The sequence below is a fragment of the Maniola hyperantus genome, chromosome 6 (genome assembly GCF_902806685.2).
Source record: "Maniola hyperantus chromosome 6, iAphHyp1.2, whole genome shotgun sequence".
Lineage (NCBI taxonomy): Eukaryota > Metazoa > Arthropoda > Insecta > Lepidoptera > Nymphalidae > Maniola > Maniola hyperantus.
This window is the reverse complement of record NC_048541.1, coordinates 30,792-51,767: the sequence shown is the minus strand read 5'-3', so window position 1 is coordinate 51,767 and position 20,976 is coordinate 30,792. Positions and strand designations below refer to the sequence as shown.

The following is a 20,976-nucleotide window of genomic DNA, read 5'->3' as shown; positions in this document are numbered from 1 at the left end:
TAAGTTATCTATAAAAATTAAATGTTTACTTAAATTATCACAGGAATTATAACTTTCACATTTCTTACATTTAAAGTTATCACTAATATTGACTAGATTATTTTTACAATAAGCGTAATATTTATCAATTTGTACATTATCCCTAACGCCCCAGCGAACACCCGTGTTACCCGCCCGGACGTCGTTAGTGACAAGACCCTCTGCAACACGTAGTGGAAAGTGGTCAGACCGGTAGTGGAGATCTCGTATAGAACATTCATAGATAATATTGTGTCCCATGCTGCTTGGGTGGTAATGCAGTATACTATAAAGGTATACATCTGCCCATTTACTGCGTACTGCATACGCTCGAGTGTAACTAACTATGCTCTATGCTCTATGTCTATGGTATAGTAATCAAGCAAAGCACCGTGGAGATGTCGTCATCCGTCGCGTCGCCGTAAGCTATTAGAAGAGGTCGTTTTATTTACAAGTGTCAATTGCAATACAAGCGTTACTGGGATCCAGGTTCTGTTACATTACATCCTAGGACCTAGGTAGGAATTTATTTAAATCGGACCCAAGTTTTGTTTATCATTATTTTCAATGTCTTTCTCTATCGTCCCATTGTAAGATGGAATACAATACAAATCTCAACCCTCGGAATTAAAGTCAATAGAAGAACTTCAAGTTAACGTTGACAGTATGTAAATCTGTTAAAATTAAAGGTGATGTCAAACATCCCTATACATACACACCAAAGAATTTCCAAATACTACTTCGTAACGTTTCCCGTTAGTTAAAAATGACAGATTCACTGACAAATTACCACGATACAAATGATGTTCAAAGAGAGTGCTGCAGTGACGAGTTCGGTGCGCGAACGTGACTCAGAGCCAGAGCCTTCGCAGTCATTCTGATTGCGAGGAACAACTGACGTACCTCTGCAGCTATGTACAGAGCAAACAGCACAATAGGAACATTCGCTCAGCAGTTCGGGTTTCATAACTAAACCTGCACTGTCTCAACTCTCAACACCATAACTAACCCTACGATCTAACGCCGCGATAACCCTTATTTGATCACAAGCAAGTAGTTGAATAACTTTGTCAGTAGATTGTAATGAGTTACATTATATGTTCAAGTAGGCACTCTACAATCCTAACGGACGCCCCTCGTGTAGTGACCCCAGGGGCAGCCGTAGCAGTGCCCCTGGCCCCCTGCCCCCCTGCCCCCCTGCCGACTGCCGCGCCGACCATCTGTATATAATATATATAGTAACTGTATCTATACTAATACTAATATAAACAAAATTTAAGTGTGTCTGTAATTTCGAAACAACTAACTCATATTAAAGTTAACCTCTATATTGTTATTTGAACTGTACCATAACATAATCACACGTTTTTAAATTTTTGTCTGTCTGAACGGGCTATTCTTTGGAACGCCTGAACCTATTTTGACGGGACTTTCACAGACAAGTAGAAGATTAACCAAGGAGTAACATAGTCTACTTTTTAACCGTCTTTGAAAAATGGAGGAGTTGTGTTTTTCTACTTAATATACCTACACCGAAATCGCCGAGATTTCTGAACCGATATGCATATATTTTTTTAATCGATAAAAAAACTTTGCGACATGACATCGTCCCTTAAAAAATTTGGATTCCAACTCCTCAATCCTGATACTGTACAGGACAAGACCACCAAAATTGGTTTAGAAACTGTCGGTTATAAATTGACATTGGAGGTACCTACCGAGTAAAGAATTTTTGAACTCTAAAACCCAACTTCTCAACCCTGATTCTGTAAGGAATTGCATTCCTAAATCGTGAGGATCCCTGGGGGTTTGTAAAGAATCATGCGTTTAAATATTCTCACGAAACTTGGTACTGAGATACCTTGCATCCCGCGGACGGGCTGCTACGGATAGGCTACTTTTTGTCCTGGGAATCAAAAGTTCCCACGGAATTTTAAAAACCTAAATCCATGCGGGCGAAGCCGCGGGTATTAGCTAGTTGATCCATAAATAACTAACACGCCTCTCCTCAGTAGGTACTTACCGTGCGCCCCTCACTCTACCCAGCACGCTGCCATGTGGCGTTTGTGGCATGTGTGATCTCGCGACTACAATGTAGGAACAGAGCGCGCCCGCGACATGAGCTGCGGGGGGCGACCTGCGAGCGAGGTGCGCGACTCACTCAACTCGGTACACTGCCATGTGGCGTTACACTGTTGTGGCGTGTGTGATCTCGCGACTACAATGTAGGAACAGAGCGCACCCGCGACATGAGCTGCGGGGGGCGACCTGCGAGCGAGGTGCGCGACTCACTCAACTCGGTACACTGCCATGTGGCGTTACACTGTTGTGGCGTGTGTGATCTCGCGACTACAATGTAGGAACAGAGCGCGCCCGCGACATGAGCTGCGGGGGGCGACCTGCGAGCGAGGTGCGCGACTCACTCAACTCGGTACACTGCGATGTGGCGTTACACTGTTGTGGCGTGTGTGATCTCGCGACTACAATGTAGGAACAGAGCGCGCCCGCGACATGAGCTGCGGGGGGCGACCTGCGAGCGAGGTGCGCGACTCACTCAACTCGGTACACTGCGATGTGGCGTTACACTGTTGTGGCGTGTGTGATCTCGCGACTACAATGTAGGAACAGAGCGCGCCCGCGACATGAGCTGCGGGGGGCGACCTGCGAGCGAGGTGCGCGACTCACTCAACTCGGTACACTGCCATGTGGCGTTACACTGTTGTGGCGTGTGTGATCTCGCGACTACAATGTAGGAACAGAGCGCGCCCGCGACATGAGCTGCGGGGGGCGACCTGCGAGCGAGGTGCGCGACTCACTCAACTCGGTACACTGCGATGTGGCGTTACACTGTTGTGGCGTGTGTGATCTCGCGACTACAATGTAGGAACAGAGCGCACCCGCGACATGAGCTGCGGGGGGCGACCTGCGAGCGAGGTGCGCGACTCACTCAACTCGGTACACTGCGATGTGGCGTTACACTGTTGTGGCGTGTGTGATCTCGCGACTACAATGTAGGAACAGAGCGCACCCGCGACATGAGCTGCGGGGGGCGACCTGCGAGCGAGGTGCGCGACTCACTCAACTCGGTACACTGCCATGTGGCGTTACACTGTTGTGGCGTGTGTGATCTCGCGACTACAATGTAGGAACAGAGCGCACCCGCGACATGAGCTGCGGGGGGCGACCTGCGAGCGAGGTGCGCGACTCACTCAACTCGGTACACTGCCATGTGGCGTTACACTGTTGTGGCGTGTGTGATCTCGCGACTACAATGTAGGAACAGAGCGCACCCGCGACATGAGCTGCGGGGGGCGACCTGCGAGCGAGGTGCGCGACTCACTCAACTCGGTACACTGCCATGTGGCGTTACACTGTTGTGGCGTGTGTGATCTCGCGACTATAATGTAGGAACAGAGCGCACCCGCGACATGAGCTGCGGGGGGCGACCTGCGAGCGAGGTGCGCGACTCGGAAGCTCTGACAACTGCTGATGTGCACTAATGTTGCTTCATGTTTCACCAGTCGTAATAGCTCACCGCTGCACCTCATCATAATATGGTGGGTCGGTAGGTAGGTACTTACTGATATTTTTTTATTTGTTTATAGAAGAAGGGTATATCTAAACACCAAGCAATCACAAAATACTTTAGGTTTTCGATCTTTAAAAATATCATAAAATGCACATTTGCTTATAACAAAATAGGCAATATTAACATAAAAACCGGCCAAGTGCGAGTCAGGCTCGCGCAACGAGGGTTCCGTCCTACAGTCGTATTTTTTCGACATATTGCACGATAACTCAAAAACTAATATGTATAAAAATAAATAAAAATCTGTTTTAGAATGCACAAGTGAAGCCCTTTCATATGGTACCCCACTTGATATAGTTATCTTATTTCGAAAATTGAAAATACTAATTACCACAAATTCACGGTTTTAGTGAGAAAAAGCATGCTGGATTGCAATCCCTACGCACGTTACGTACATACTACGTGACACGTGTGACGTGTGACCGAGCTCGCAAACTGCACTTGTATATCATTGACAACAACAACGTGCACGTCACGTGACACGTGTGACGTGTGACCGAGCTCGCAAACTGCACTTGTATATCATTGACAACAACAACGTGCACGTCACGTGACACGTGTGACGTGTGACCGAGCTCGCAAACTGCACTTGTATATCATTGACAACAACAACGTGCACGTCACGTGACACGTGTGACGTGTGACCGAGCTCGCAAACTGCACTTGTATATCATTGACAACAACAACGTGCACGTCACGTGACACGTGTGACGTGTGACCGAGCTCGCAAACTGCACTTGTATATCATTGACAACAACAACGTGCACGTCACGTGACACGTGTGACGTGTGACCGAGCTCGCAAACTGCACTTGTATATCATTGACAACAACAACGTGCACGTCACGTGACACGTGTGACGTGTGACCGAGCTCGCAAACTGCACTTGTATATCATTGACAACAACAACGTGCACGTCACGTGACACGTGTGACGTGTGACCGAGCTCGCAAACTGCACTTGTATATCATTGACAACAACAACGTGCACGTCACGTGACACGTGTGACGTGTGACCGAGCTCGCAAACTGCACTTGTATATCATTGACAACAACAACGTGCACGTCACGTGACACGTGTGACGTGTGACCGAGCTCGCAAACTGCACTTGTATATCATTGACAACAACAACGTGCACGTCACGTGACACGTGTGACGTGTGACCGAGCTCGCAAACTGCACTTGTATATCATTGACAACAACAACGTGCACGTCACGTGACACGTGTGACGTGTGACCGAGCTCGCAAACTGCACTTGTATATCATTGACAACAACAACGTGCACGTCACGTGACACGTGTGACGTGTGACCGAGCTCGCAAACTGCACTTGTATATCATTGACAACAACAACGTGCACGTCACGTGACACGTGTGACGTGTGACCGAGCTCGCAAACTGCACTTGTATATCATTGACAACAACAACGTGCACGTCACGTGACACGTGTGACGTGTGACCGAGCAACAACGTGCACGTCACGTGACCCCGACGTGAATCGTGTCCGTTTGCGCTCTTCTCAAACACTTTCGAGTTGGCTGCAGTTGATTCTACAATCTACCTGCGAGTGGATCCCAATATTGCAGTGTCGCCAGTCGGCAGTCGGCAGTCGCCAGTCGGCAGTCGGCAGTCGCCAGTCGCCAGTCGCCAGTCGCCAGTCGCCAGTCGCCAGTCGCCAGTCGCCAGGCCCGCAGCGGAGCCGCCGGAATCTGTGTCTATTGCCGTTTGATACACTGTTTGTAATCGCCATCGCGAACAGTTTACAAAGACTAGACTAGAAAGCTGAAGGCACAGCGAGTAGTGAAGCTTCTAACCATTTTCGCTACTTTTGAGAAAATTTAAAAAGATGTCCTCAATCATATTTTGTTTCATTTCAATGATTTGATCAGTGGGCTTAGTATGAGATTTTAGATCGATAAAACGTTACTGAATTCGAGTGTGGAAACATTGCAGTGTTAAATTAAAATGTGACTTAATCGCTGGGCTTTAAAGCTCAAGTTCGTAGAAACGTCTACGGCTGGAGCTCCCAGCGGAAACGTTGCCATATTCAATTTTAAAATCAGTGTTAGTAGGTACTAACTGAATTTTTGACTTTAAATCAAGGATGTTTAGGTTAATTTTAGTGTGACGTCATCGTATTTTGATCTCGTATTCTGTCAACGTTGGGTGATATGTAATATCTGTCTGAAGGTACCTGAGTACTTACCACAATACGTAAGGAACGTTGTGTGAAGTAGTATTGCGGCACTGAGTAAGTAGCAGTCGATGTGACGACGTGTCCTTGTTGCAGAGCGGAGAGCAGCCAGTCGAGCGCCGCCCCACACATGAGGTGAGCACGCCGCACACATGAGGTGAGCGCACCCCACACATGAGGTGAGCGCACCCCACACATGAGGTGAACGCCGCCCCACGCATGAGGTGAGCGCCGCCCCACACATGAGGTGAGCGCACCGCACCGCCCTACACACCGTTCTAACATATTATACATATACACTCGAAACTGGATGAGTGACAATTCAAGGGACCCGGATTTTTAAAATTTATAATATTAACAATTTTTTGTAAGTATATTTTTATGTTAGTTAGTACTCATAGTTTAATTAGTGTAATTGGGCTTTATGGCCGTCCTAAATAAATAATAAATAAATAAATAATAATAATAATAATAGAGGTTAATTTGTCATAAAAAACCGGCCAAGTGCGAGTCAGGCTCGCAGACATTTTGCACGATAAATCAAAAACTATGATGCATAAAAATAAATAAAAATCTGTTTGAGTATGTACAGGTGAAGATCTTTCATATGATACCCCACATGATATAGTTATCTCACTTCGAAAGTTGAAAATACTAATTATTAGTTCATGACCACAATTTAATTTTTTTGTGTGATCTAACCCTAAATTCACGGTTTTCAGATTTTTCCCCAAATGTCAGCTATAAGATCTTCCTTCCAAATTTCATGATTCTAGACAGACAGACTTTCTTGACAGACAGACGGGCAGACAGACAGACAGATAGACAGACAACAAAGTGATCCTATATATAAGGGTTAAGATAAGACAAGGGCTCCGTTTTTCCTTTTGAGGTATGGAATGAGGAATGTGTATTTTCATTGCCGCTATGACAACAAATACAAAAAATTACAAAAGTGTTATTTCTTGTACGATGGTACGGAACCTTTCGTGTACGAGGCCGACTCGCACTGACTGATTTTAAAGTACCTTTTGACGTCATTGAAAAAGAATCTTCAACGATTTTGCATTAAACTCGTTTTTACATTGATTCTGATTTAATTCTTTGGCAATAGCATTTGTTAGAATTTTCTACCTGGTCTCTTTGTTGTGTAATTTTTTCTTGATTTTATGATTTTTTCTGTAATTTTTTTGTACCAATGGATAGCTAACAAAACGTAGATGTTTTTAAAATAATCCGCAGAATAAGTGTCATAGTAATTTTTACAGAAAATATGCAATTTATTTAAAGAATTAAATTTAAAAATCGAAAACTTTTACAGTTTTTGGGCTGTAATTTTAAAATGCTTGAAGATTTTTCTTGTTTTATAACTGTTTATTATTAACAAGAATATGTACTATGAAAGAGTCAGTCAGAAAAGCAGGCGAATTATTCGGTATTATTAGATGAGTTTGGTTAAAATGTCCTCATATTAAACTTGCGCGTGGATATGGATCACAACGCGTAGAGGCTTATCGAGAGTTTTAGTCTTTAAGCTAACCTAACTGAAATATTAACTTGATCGGGAAATAAATGCTATTTCAACCACTTGATTGAAATAACGACCTAAACACAAAAAGTATTTAATAGTCGTCGAGTCTCGAGTCAGAGCGAGACTGGCTTTTAAAAGGTTTTTTTTTGTTGTTTCGGATTGACTATGCTGCGTAGGCCCTACTGGCCGCTACAGCGTCACCGGGGGGGTTGGCGAGCGCGAAGCTCCGCCTGGGGGTGAGCCCTAGGGCTCGAAGAAATAATTCGAGAGGTCGGGGGGCAACGTCCTCCTAAGGGCGCCTCCTGTGAGGCTCGGACCACGGCTTAGGATGACGTTGGGATGGGTGGAGTTGTCGGTTTTGTTGGTTAGTCCGTACGCCCCCGAGGCCGTGGCGTGAGCCCACGTCCGGGTGACGTTAGAAATCGGGGACCTCGTCTTCGCCGGCGAAGACGCTGTGATGAGGTTGAATTGTGTAGCCCTACGAGATAGGGTGCATTGTCGGTCATGATTTGATCGTCGGGGTCGTTAAGGACGTGCTTAGGGCGTCTTTTATCTGGGGGGTCGTTTCGGTCAGGGGTGTAAGTCGCTGCCTCAACTATTAGGGGGTTGGGGTGTCTAATGGCTTTCTCAAAATAATTTTTGGAAAGCTGTTTAAAGTAATGAGCTATTGTCGGGAGTTGGAGGTCTCTGTGGAGGTCCACGTTGCGCATGTACCACGGGGAGCCAGTGGCCGTACGCATAAACTTATTCTGTAGGACTTGGAGAGGTTTGAGAGAGGAGGGCGGCAGGTGTGCAAATGCAACACAGGCATAAGACATTATTGGGCGGATGCACGTTTTGTATAGCGTGACTTTGTGTCGAAGTGACATTTTGCTCTTTGCGCAAATCATGGGGTAAAGACGGGAGAGCACATACGCTGCGTTCTTGCGGACTCTACGAATGTGCGCGGCGAAGCTCATCTTGTCATCAAAGGTTACACCCAAGTACTTGGTATTAGTTTGCCAGGGAATGGGGCGGTCGTAAAGAGTTATTTCAGTAGTGTATAATTGGGCATTCTAGATCACTAAAGCATGTTTCGTTTCACTTCGTTTCACTTCGTTCCACTTCGTTCACGAAACATGCTTTAGTGATCTAGCAATGCCCAATTATAGCTTTTGCATTTCGTTCATTCGAAACATGATTTAGTGATTGCGCAACTAAGATTTCATAAAGGTAAATCATTAACTAAGATGGTTTGCAATTTTCAATATAAACTATGGTGACGTTGAGAAACTGTTACTTTATTCGAGTTTGTTAAAGCTATCACACAAAAATGAGATTTGAAAAGCAGCCTCAATCACTTAATTTTAATAACATTTGTACTGTTAGCGAAAATACTACATTCCGTCATGGTAAACTACTTCCCAATACAATACGGTGTCTTATATGTGGTCCATCGAACTGTGGTAAAACCAATTTAGTCATCGGTCTTCTCCTACACGAAAATGGATTACGATTTAGAAACGTTTATGTTTATTCAAAAACCTTGTATCAACCTAAATATACGCTTTTAGAAAATATTTTGAAAAGAGTACCGGGAGTGTCTTACTTTAAATACCACGCCAATAATGATGTCCTTAGTCCTCAAAGCGCTAAACCTAATTCAGTCATAATTTTTGATGACGTAGCATCTGAAAAACAAAACAACATCAGAGATTACTTTGCTATGGGTAGACACAAGTTTGTTGACTGTTTTTATTTAAATCAAACATATACAAAAATTCCTAAACAGCTTGTGAGAGACAACGCTAATCTCATAGTTTTATTCAAATAGGATGACATTAATTTGAAACATGTTTATGACGAACATGTCAACACTGATATGTCCTGGTCATTATTTCGAGAAATGTGTTCAAAAGTATGGAATAATCCATATAATTATCTAGTAATTAACAAAGATTGTACTAAGAATGAAGGAGGTTATAGAAAATCATTTGATACATTCATTGTGTTCGATTAATCATGTTAATTTATTTAAATATAGACGTTTCCTTCAAACCACGTCATTGATTTAAACGTATACATATATAACACTCCTATTATTTTTATAATGGACCGTCATATAAAGCAGCAGATTATTGAAGCATCCGAAGCTGTAAAAAGGAAATTAAAATTATTGAAAGATTCAAAAACTGATAATGATATGGTTCTTCAATCAGTATTTAAACCTATTACTACTTCACTTGATCGTATCGCCGATAAAAATAATAAAAATATTGATTTTGAAAATTTTGATGTTTCTAAAGAACCTGAAAGCCGTGAATGGAGCCAGTTAGATCTGAAACAGGATACCACGTTATTGGATCCAAGCGATTCTAGTAATCCTCAAGAGTCAGATGATGAAAATAGTGATGCGTCATTTAAATCGAGTGAAACATCTAGTTGGTCCCTATCGTCAGAAAATTTCGGGGATATTCCATTCGGTGTACGATCTGTAAATGGAAAACCTTTCATAGGTCTTACTCCGATTAAAATTAATAGTAATTCTTTTGTAATTGCTGAAAAAGAATATAAAAAGACTCCTGGTCTTAATGAATTGTTACTTAGTAGAAACCCTAACCTATCTTTGATCGATAAAGAAGATATAACAAACTATAAAGCAATCCTTTTGACAACGAATGTACATCGTCGAGACTATGATCCATCAAAACCAATTAAAAGTAACAAAGGTCAAAAGTACATGACTATAATAAAACCAATATTTCAAATCCCTACTTAAGCCTGAATCCACCGCGCTGGCTCAGTGTGGTTGGTGGGTAAACACATGTCAGATAATAATCATCCAAGCATGCGGGTTTCCTCACGATGTTTTCCTCATCGTAAGTTGTGATAAAAGCGTGCATAACATAACACTTTATTTGTTGATGGAGAGCTCGCTTTCTGCCAATGATAATGTATTCACGTATCGTGGATTCGATTAATGGATTCACGAGCGCCGCGTCGCCTAGCGCTCAAACTGCTTGCTGGCGTACGCGAGTCGCTTCGATCGTAACGTGAACATACAAATATTGTTTATGAATATGTTTATTCACTTTCTGAAACAGATCGAAATCGACTCAAGACAAAACCAGATAGCAACCGAACTGAAAATCACTAAATCATGTTTCGAATGAACGAAATGCAAAAGCTATAATTGGGCATTGCTAGATCACTAAAGCATGTTTTGTGAACGAAGTGGAACGAAGTGAAACGAAGTGAAACGAAACATGCTTTAGTGATCTAGAATGCCCAATTATACACTACTTATTTCAGTCTGTCGAAGTTTGTATTGTGATTTCCTTTTGGACTTTTGAAAGAGCACTGCTGCGCTTTTTTCCGGGTTAACCTCTATCCTCCAAAGGCGGAACCAGTGGCCTAGGCTACTGACTGCCTTTTGGAGTCGAGCTTTAACGTTCCGGTAGTTTAAGTCGGAGCTGTATAGAGCGGTGTCATCCGCGAACTGGGCTATATGAACATGAGGGGATCTGGGAATGTCGCTGGTGTACAGCGCGTACAAAAGTGGCGAGAGCAGGGAGCCCTGAGGGACTCCTGCTCGGAGAGGTCTTGGGGAGGATAGGGTCCCATCCAGGCGGTAGCGAAAAGTTCGATTGGTGAGAAATTCTCGTAGTAAACGTACGAGTCTTTCGGGCACGCCAAGATGGTAAAGCTTGTAGATCAAGCCGGCGTGCCACACCTTGTCGAAGGCTTTGGCTACATCGAAGAAGAGGGCTCCCGTTGGGATGCCTCTCGTTTTGAATCGGTTGAAACCGAGAAGGATGTGCTCCGTGAGGCGGTGCACTTGATGAACACATGAGTGTCTGGTTCGAAAGCCAAATTGCTCGTCGTTGAGGAGGTTTTTCTCCTCTACGACGGACCTAAGTCGGTTAAGGATGACTTTCTCATACACCTTGCCAAGGGTGTTGAGCAAACTAATGGGGCGGTAGCTAGTAGGGAGGTTTCTAGGTTTCCCTGGCTTGGGGATGCCTATAACGGTAGCTTCTTTCCACCTGTCGGGGAAGGAGCATCCCGCCATGAGGGTGTTGAAAATGACAACCAGGAGGTTGATTAATACATCGGGGAGTAACTTTAGTGTTTTGTTATTAATAGAGTCGGGGCCTGGGGCTTTTTTGGCGTGAAATTCTTTGATAATTTGACGAACTTCGCCGCCATTCGTCGGGAGGATTGGATCGCCATCTGGGGCGGAAGAGAAGATAGAGTTTTAAAAGGGCCAAACACCCGTATTTATACAAATTGATTCAAAATGGCTGCCCCGCCACAAATCGCGTGACATCGGATGAGCCAAACAATGTCCAATTCATTAAACTAACTTCAATAAATAAATTGATAATCTTGATCATTGCTTTGAATTCAAACCAATTCTTTAAAATTAGCTAAAAATAACTAGTAATTTAGTCAGTGTTGCTGACAACTAGCAAGAAATAAAAAAAATCTGATGAAATACATTGTCCTTTTTTTTTATATAATTAAAAAAAAAAAAAATGAATAACTCGAAAACGATACATTTTTGCATAAGCACTTTAGGGGTCGTTTGATAGCTAATGTCTTTTACTAAAACCCCGTACCGGAATCGTGTCCTATTTTCCTGTAACCCTGTATACAAAATCTAAAGTTTCTAAAAACTTTATTTTTTATTATTTTATAAAAGGTAGATTCCGCACGTTCAACTTACTCGTAATAAAACTGAGTTTCGAGACTGCCAGTGCGATGCTGATACCTGCGCGCTGCTGTTGCAGAACACGAGCGGCGACATGCGGGGCGCGCGCGCGCTGCTGCTGCTGCTGGCGGCGCTGTGCGGCGCGCGCGGCGCCGGCCCCGGGCCCCCCGCGCTGCGCTTCGAGCACGCGCTCTACAACGTGAGCGTGCCCGAGAACAGCGCACCGCGCACGTTCGCCGCGCAGCCGCCCGGCGCCGCGCCGCTCGGCGTGCGCCTGCCCGCGCCCGGCGTGCGCGTGCGGTTCCGCGTCCGCCACGGCGACAAGGACAAGTTCTTCAAGGCGGAGGAGCGCGCCGTGGGCGACTTCTGCTTCCTCGCGCTGCGCACGCGCGCCGGCCACGCCGACGTGCTCAACCGCGAGCGCCGCGACCGCTTCCGCCTCGACGTGCGCGCCGCGGCGCAGCTCGCCGACGGCCGCCAGCTGGAGGCCGACACCGTGGTGCTGGTGGAGGTCACCGACGAGAACGACCTCAGCCCGCTGTTCTACCCCACCGAGTACGAGGCGGCGGTGCCCGAGGATGCGCCGCTGCACTCCAGCGTGGCGCGCGTGTCCGCCGACGACGCCGACCTGGGCCTCAACGGCGAGATCTACTACAGCCTCGCCGAGCGCACCGACCGCTTCGCCGTGCACCCCACCAGCGGCGTGGTGACGCTCACGCGCGAGCTGCGCGCCGCCGACGCCGCCGCGCACTCGCTCGCGGTGCTGGCGCGCGACCGCGCGTCGCTGTTGGCGCGCGGCGACGACGCGCCGGCGGCGCGTGCCACGCTGCTCGTGCGCGTCGTGCCGGTCAACTTGCACGCCCCGGAACTGCGAGTGCGCCACCTGCCCGAGCTGCTGGAGAACTCCACGGCCGCAGTGTTCGCGATCGTCGAGGTGACAGACCGCGACGCGGGCGAGCACGGCCGCATCGCCAGCCTCGAGATCGTCGACGGCGACCCCCACGGCCACTTCCGCGTGCGCAAGTCTGCGCAGGCCGGCGAGTACGACGTGGTCGCGCACGCGCTGCTTGACCGCGCGAGCGCGCCGCGCGGCTACAACCTCACGCTGCGCGCCACCGACGCCGGCACGCCGCCGCGCGCCGCTTACCTCGCGCTGCCGGTGGCGCTGACGGCCGCCGACGACGCCGCGCCGGTGTTCAGTCGCCAGGTGTACGAGGCCCGCGTGTGCGAGACGGCGCCGCCAGACACGCCCGTGCTGCGGCTGAAGGTGAGCGACCGCGACGAGGGCCGCACCGCGCGCGTCTACATCGAGATCGTGGGCGGCAACGAGGGCGGCGAGTTCCGCGTCAACGCCGACACGGGCGTGCTGTACACGGCGGTGGCGCTGGACGCCGAGCGCAAGGCGCTCTACACGCTCACCGTGTCCGCCATCGACCAGGGCGCCGCCGGCGTGCGCCAGCAGTCGTCCGCCAAAGTGAAGATAGAGGTCGTGGACGCCAACGACAACGACCCCGCGTTCGAGCGCGAGCAGGTCGAGGTGACGCTGGCGGAGAACGGCGCGCCGGGCGCCGTGGTGGCGCGCGTGGCGGCGCGCGACGCCGACTCGGGCGAGAACGCGTACCTCTCCTACAGCATCGCCAACCTGCAGCCCGTGCCCTTCGACGTGGACCACTTCTCCGGCGCCGTGCGCACCACGCGCCTGCTGGACTACGAGAGCATGCGCCGCGAGTACGTGCTGCAGGTCCGCGCCAGCGACTGGGGCCTGCCGTACCGCCGCCAGGCCGAGATGCGGCTCACCGTGCGGCTGGAGGACGTCAACGACAACCGGCCGCAGTTCGAGCGCGTCGACTGCGTCGGCTACCTGCCGCGCCGGCTCGCCGTCGGCGCCGAGATCGTGACCCTCTCGGCCATCGACTTCGACTCGGGCGACGTGGTGTCGTACCGCGTCGCCGGCGGCAACGAGGACAACTGCTTCGCGCTCGACGCCAGCACCGGCGTGCTCGTGCTGGCGTGCGACCTGGCCGACGTGCGAGCCGACAATCGCGTGCTGAACGTCACCGCGACCGACGGCACGCATTTCGCGGACGCGGCCACTCTGACTCTGCACCTGGTGACCGGCGCGGGCGACGCCGCCTCGCTGGAGTGCCGCGACACCGGCGTGGCGCGCCGCCTCACGGAGCTGCTGGCGGCGGCTGAGCGCAGCAACGCGCCCGTCGACTTCGCCGAGGACTTCCCGCCCGCGCCCTCCCGCTACGGCGAGAACCTGCACTGCCCCGAGTTCGTCGACTTCCCGGTCGAGGTGAAGGTGAACGAGTCCGTGGCGCTGGGCACGTCGCTGGTGCGGCTGCGCGCGCGCGACCGCGACCTCGGCTACAACGGCCTGCTGGTGTACGCCATCGCGGGCGGCGACGCCGACTCCGCCTTCCGCATCGACCCCGACACGGGCGAGCTCCAGGTGATCGGCTACCTGGACCGCGAGCGCGAGGCCGAGTACTACCTCAACGTGACGGTGTACGACCTGGGGCGGCCGCAGCGCTCGGCGGCGCGCCTGCTGCCCGTCACCGTGCTCGACGTCAACGACAACGCGCCGCGGTTCGCCACCACGCTCGCCAGCCTCCGCGTGACGGAGAACGCGCTCAACGGCACGGCGATCTTCTACGCGAACGCCACGGACCGCGACGGCGGCGAGTTCGGCCGCGTCGCGTACAGCCTCAGCGGCGCCGGCGCCGGCGAGTTCTGTGTCGAGCGCGACAGCGGCGTCGTGGCCGTGTGCGCGCCGCTGGACCGCGAGCGGCGCGCGCTGTACGAGCTGACGGTGCGCGCCACGGACGGCGGCGGCCTGCGCGCCGAGGCGCTGGTGCGCGTGGCCGTGGACGACGTCAACGACAACGCGCCGCGCTTCGCGCTGCCCGCTTACAGCGCGCGCGTGCGCGAAGACGTGCCCGCGGGCACGCTGGTGGCGGTGCTCGAGGCCTTCGACCCCGACCTGGGCGCGGGCGGCGTCGTGACCTACTCGCTGCCCGACCAGCCGGCGGAGGACGCGGCGTTCACCGTCGACGCCACGTCGGGCACGCTGCGCACCGCCAGGCGGCTCGACTACGAGGAGAGACAGGTCACTTTCAGTTATACCTTACTTTGTGTGGAGAGTGACACGTAAAGCAATGTGGAATATATCGGGGCTCGGCTCGCAGGTGTACGGCGTGACGGTGCGCGCCGCGGACGGCGGGCGGCCGGCGCTGTGGGCCGAGGCCACGCTCGTCGTGGAGGTGGCGGACGTGGACGAGAACGCGCACTCGCCCGCGTTCGCCGAGCGCGTGGCGCTGGCGGCCAGCGTGCCCGAGGACGCGCCGCCCGGCACCAGCGTGCTGACGGCGCGCGCCACGGACGACGACCCGCCCGGCCGCGATTCGCGCCTCGCCTACTACGCGCTGGGCGGCTCCGGCCTGGCGCACTTCTCCGTGGACGACGCGGGCGTCGTGCGCACCGCCGCGCCGCTGGACCGCGAGGCCGCACCGCACTACTGGCTCACGCTGTGCGCGCAGGACCACGGCCTGGTGCCGCGCCACGCCTGCGTCCAGGTACTGCGCCCTTCCTTCTGCTGTCCACTGAATGAGTATCTCTCAGTAGTAAATCAAATGCATCGTACATTTTTACTTTCGGACAGTTTCTTGTGCATAAATGGGCACTGAAATATTGCAAACGACATATTTATGAATGGCGGCTGATCGCCGTGTGCTTGCGCAGGTGTACATCGAGGTGGAGGACGTGAACGACATGGCGCCGTGGCCGGAGCACGCCGAGTACGCGGCGGCCGTGCCCGAGCACTGCGCGGCCGGCACGCTCGTGGCCCGCGTGCGCGCCGTGGACGCGGACGCCGCGCCCGCGCCCGCGCGCCTGCGCTACTCCATCGTGGCCGGCAACCCGGACGGACTCTTCTCCATCGACGAGGACACAGGTACTAAATTTTGTACTTGTGTTTTGTATTTTGTAGTGTGTTTATGAAAAAGACTGTATTAGAGGCACTGGTATATTTGTAATTAGCTTTATTATAAACTGTATGACGTGTTCGCCCGTTGCACCGTGAATGGCTTCTTGTTCCGACGCGAAGACAGATGTCGCGCGGGCACCCCGCGCCTCCCGCCGCCGCCGGCTGGTTGAGTGCAGTTGCACTAAACAGTGGCCTTCTGTTAAAACTAGATATAGATTTAAATAATAATTATGTAATTACGCTGTTGATTACTTTCAAATAAACAAAATAAATAAATAAGTACCTACTACATCGAGAGATTTCGAGCTAAGCTACAATACAACATTTAGTTTACAGCAGTGCCATCCTTGCAAAATAATGTTCAAATTGAAATCGAAACTGCATAATATAAAGAGTTTTTGATTTAACCATGGTACATATGACGTGGTGTTGTTCTGACGTGAGCGCGCTGTCCGCAGGTGAGGTGCGCACGACCGGGCGCGCGCTGGACCGCGAGGCAGCGGCCGCGCACGCGCTGGAGGTGGCGGTGTCCGACGGCGCGCTGACCGGCGTGGCGCGCGTGCGCGTCGCGCTGCTCGATCTCAACGACCACGCGCCCGCCTTCACGCAGCGCTTCTACGACGTGCGCGTGCCCGCCGCTGACGTGCAGGTTGTAACTAACCTGAGGTCCTACCTAAGAAAGCCCTGCCCTACCTCACTTAACGAACTACCTAAAATACGCTTCCTAATTTATTTCTTAAAGTGGCGCGTGCATCATCTAGCAGAAGTATCCCTTGGCAATGTGGTGTCCATAATGAAGCTCTTACTTTTAGAGTATCAGAAGTAATGAGTTCATCAGGCAAAATGACTTTACGGGGTTTGCGCAAAGGAAGTGGGTATTCACGTATTGAAACTCGAATCACTTTTACCGTGTTCGGGCTTTGAAGGAATGTATTCACGTATTGAAACTCAAATCACTTTTACCGTGTTCGGGCTTTGAAGGAATGTATTCACGTATTGAAACTCGAATCACTTTTACCGTGTTCGGGCTTTGAAGGAATGTATTCACGTATTGAAACTCGAATCACTTTTACCGTGTTCGGGCTTTGAAGGAATGTATTCACGTATTGAAACTCGAATCACTTTTACCGTGTTCCTGGTGAAATAATATTGTAAATGCCAAGCATAGACTATGTTATTGAATTCCAAGTCTCAACTCTTCAATCCTGATGCTGCTGGTGAATTGATATTTTAGGTACCAAGCAATAACTACTCACACTAACAAGCTTAAAATAAAATAAAAATACAATATAAAAATAAATGTTTCTACAGTCTACACGTGTATGAATGTATGAAGTCGGGCGAGCATAATAAAATAAACTAGAAATCAAAGCGTGAAGCTCGCCCGTCTTCGACATATTATATGCACGTGTAAAAACAAAAGTTATTTTTTACTTTGTAGTTTTTTTGGAAGTCGGTTTTTTTATATTTGTAAAGAAAACCACTTTACCCATGGACACCTATTCAGTGCTTTTCTTTAATTTATTACTTTGTCTTTGGTGCATAAAAGACATATCCTGAAGTCTGTGGACTTAGCTTGTCAAATGTCACTACTGACAGTTATGTCAATTGAATCTGAAGTTTTGTCGGTGTTTTGAAGTAAACGGATATTTTGTGTTTATAATTAGAAAGATTAATTGTTAAAACCGTAAATAAAGGCTTTTAATGTTGTTTCTGTAGTTGTATAGAAACGCAATTAAGTCTTGGTTTCATTCCCCGAATCCACTCAAGAATAAAATAACATTATAAAACAACATTTAAAGCCTTTATTTACGGTTTTAACAATTAATCTTTCTAATTATAAACACAAAATATCCGTTTACTTCAAAACACCGACAAAACTTCAGATTAAGATGCAAAATAAATGAAAGTGACAAAAAAATAGCATGGACTACTATTGCACAAAAATGTGTAGAAAAATATAACGAAACAGAACATACAGTTACAAAATTTGCTCCAAAATACCTCTTAGAAGGCGAAAATGTAAACATTCTACCACTTGAATTAAAATCAAGATGTACAAAAGAAGATCTGAAAAGAGATAGACAACTAGCTTTGGAGAACACAATAAAATCTCACAATTATAATAAAAAAATATTCGACCGTCATAGAGAAGAATATGAATTGGATGTGGGAGACAGAGTTTATGTGGAAAACGGAAATCGGCTAAATAGGAAGAAAATGGATGAATTGAGGATTGGGCCATACACTATTCTGAAGAAAATTTCAAATTCAATCTATGAAGTTGATACCGGACGCAAGAAAGCTGAATCAAATCTTTACCACATTACAAAACTGTCTCCAGTGTTTGGTAATAACTGAACAATTACATACGTTATCACATGCAATTGTTACTCTGACGGGGGTGGAGATGTAAAGAAAACCACTTTACCCATGGACACCTATTCAGTGCTTTTCTTTAATTTATTACTTTGTCTTTGGTGCATAAAAGACATATCCTGAAGTTTGTGGACTTAGCTTGTCAAATGTCACTACTGACAGTTATGTCAATTGAATCTGAAGTTTTGTCGGTGTTTTGAAGTAAACGGATATTTTGTGTTTATAATTAGAAAGATTAATTGTTAAAATCCGATCAGGTACTTCTGTTCAAAATTTTAAACTATGAAATTGACTGCCCAAACATTTTACGCAAAATAATTTTTTCTGTGCCTCGTAAAAATTCGCGATTTTCTACGTACAAGCCTTATATTATAAGGGGATGCAGAACAAACTTAGGAGAAAACAATGTATTGATTAGAATATGTCGCGAACATAATAATCTTTTTAAAACTGCGAAAAATATGATAATAGATCCTCATTCACTCTCCTTGCAGCAGTACAAAAAAATGCTGCATCAGTATATTGATGCAGCATTATAAACTCGTATGCTTCTTCGTAATTTTTCTTATTTTTCTTGTTTTACGTAATATTTAGTATTTAATATTTAGTACTATTGTAAAATGCAGTGTTTTTATTTTTTATTTTTCATATTGTATTTTTAGCTTAAGTTAACTGGTAATCCCGCACTTGCAAACTTTTAAAATGCATGCCGGTTTGCCAGTAATTGGGTGTACACTCTAAATTTTTTCTCTGTGAACTGTAATTGTTATTTTATAATATGTGTACTATCTGTTGGCAAACCAATAAAATAAAATAAAAATAAAATAAAACCGTAAATAAAGGCTTTAAATGTTGTTTCTGTAGTTGTATAGAAACGCAATTAAGTCTTGGTTTCATTCCCCGAATCCACTCAAGAATAAAATAACATTATATATTTTTATTTTTGTAGTTTAGGAATTACAGACATTACAATCCTCAATATTAGGTACATTTAACTTGAAACCCGGAATGTACAGGAATCTTTGAACGTACAGCTCAGCTTAAGCTGGCGTGTGCGATTTATCGAACTTATCTAGGCATAGATGAATACGGTCTATGATCACGGCATCGTACCAGAACGCTAAATCGCATAGCGGTACGACTTCGCCAGTGGGGTGGTAATTAGCCACGGCCGAAGCCAGACCAGACCAGACCAGAGTAAATTTAGAAATTATAAAATTCGTAACTGACACTGCCGGGAATCGAACCTGGACCTCCCATTGATAAGACTACAACATTACCGTGCTACAACGCTTACCACTGTGCCAGGGAGGTAGTCAAAATTAGAATTAATAGGTAGGTACACTATCAAGCAACAACTAGATATAGTACGCGACAGGTCGAGATGGCAATTGGGTTATGAGGCTTGTAGATGCGAGGGTAATAAAAATAAAATAAAATAAAAATCTTTTTTATTCGAATAAACTTTTACAAGTACTTCCGAATAGTCCGATACAGCTACCACTGGTTCGGAATGCCTTTCCTACCAAGGAGAACCAGCAAGAAACTCGGCGGTTGCTCTTTTCAAAGAATAGTCGATGTTGAATTGGTATAAAAGTTACGCTTAGAATAAACTATCTCTGGCTTACGTACCTACCAAGCAACGACTTCATGATTCAACTCCAGATCCCAACTCTTCAACCCTGATGATGCAGGGTGTTGCATTCCTAAGCCACTGTTGATTGTGAAATAATATTGTAGATGCCAAACATATATACCATTATTGAACTTCAAGTTCCAACTCTTCAATACTGATGCTGCAGGGTGCTGCACTCCTAATCTATGGGTTTTTAGGAACTGTTGATGGTGAATTAATATTGTACCATTTACTATTGCACCAAACCACGACTACATGATTGAACTCCGTTCACAAAAATCCACGCACTCCATTGAAATCCTATTCTATTCCAAACTTATTCTTATTTAAATAAAAATAAATATCTAATAAAATATTTGTACGATAGGATGACGAGGCGGCTTCTGTCGAGGGCCAGGAGAGTAGCTCGGAGGCGGAGGCGGAGGCGGAGGCGGAGGCGGAGGCGGAGACGGAGGCGGAGGACGAGGACGAGGGCTCGGGCCGCGCCGCCTGGGACGTGTGGGACGACGCCGCGCCCGCGGGCACCTACATCGCCACGGTGGCGGCGCTGGACAGTGACGCGGGAGAGAACGGCACCGTCGAGTACAGCGGGCGGGCGCGAGGCGTCGCGCGCGGCGTGCTGCGCGTGCACGCGCGCTCCGGCCGCGTGTACGCCGCGCCGCGCCTGCCGCTCGCGCCGGCGCGCACCTACGACCTCACGGTGCGCGCGTGCGACGGCGGCCGGCCGGCGCGCTGCAGCGTGGCGCGCGTGCGCGTGCGCGTGGTGGCGAGCGGCGGCGGCGCGGCGCCCGCGGTGCGCGCCGTGGCGCCGCTGCAGGCCGCCGAGCTGGACGCGCCGGGCTTCCTGCTGGCGCTGCTGCAGGCCAGCGACCCCGAGGGCGACGCGCTGTACTACGACATCGTCGGTGAGCGCGCCGTTTTATAAAGCTGAAAGGTTTTCTATTGTACT

General features: G+C 48.3%; 1 protein-coding gene across 6 annotated transcripts in view; it reads left to right on the top strand.

Annotated features, from left to right (window-relative positions):
* Positions 1 to 20,976, top strand: part of kug (FAT atypical cadherin kugelei) — a 59,287-nt gene that overhangs the window by 8,794 nt on the left and 29,517 nt on the right. For 4 of the 6 annotated variants that reach the window (XM_069499214.1, XM_069499216.1, XM_069499215.1 and 1 more), the window contains exons 2-7: positions 5,897 to 5,935; positions 12,104 to 15,136; positions 15,216 to 15,602; positions 15,769 to 15,979; positions 16,471 to 16,661; positions 20,395 to 20,932. In XM_069499214.1, coding sequence (XP_069355315.1) covers positions 12,119 to 15,136; positions 15,216 to 15,602; positions 15,769 to 15,979; positions 16,471 to 16,661; positions 20,395 to 20,932 — 4,345 coding nt within the window. In that variant the 5' untranslated portion in view covers positions 5,897 to 5,935; positions 12,104 to 12,118. Of the gene's footprint in view, positions 1 to 5,896; positions 6,048 to 12,103; positions 15,137 to 15,215; positions 15,603 to 15,768; positions 15,980 to 16,470; positions 16,662 to 20,394; positions 20,933 to 20,976 lie in introns of all 6 variants that reach the window. The other 2 variants (XM_069499213.1, XM_069499212.1) reach the window with 2 other exon arrangements.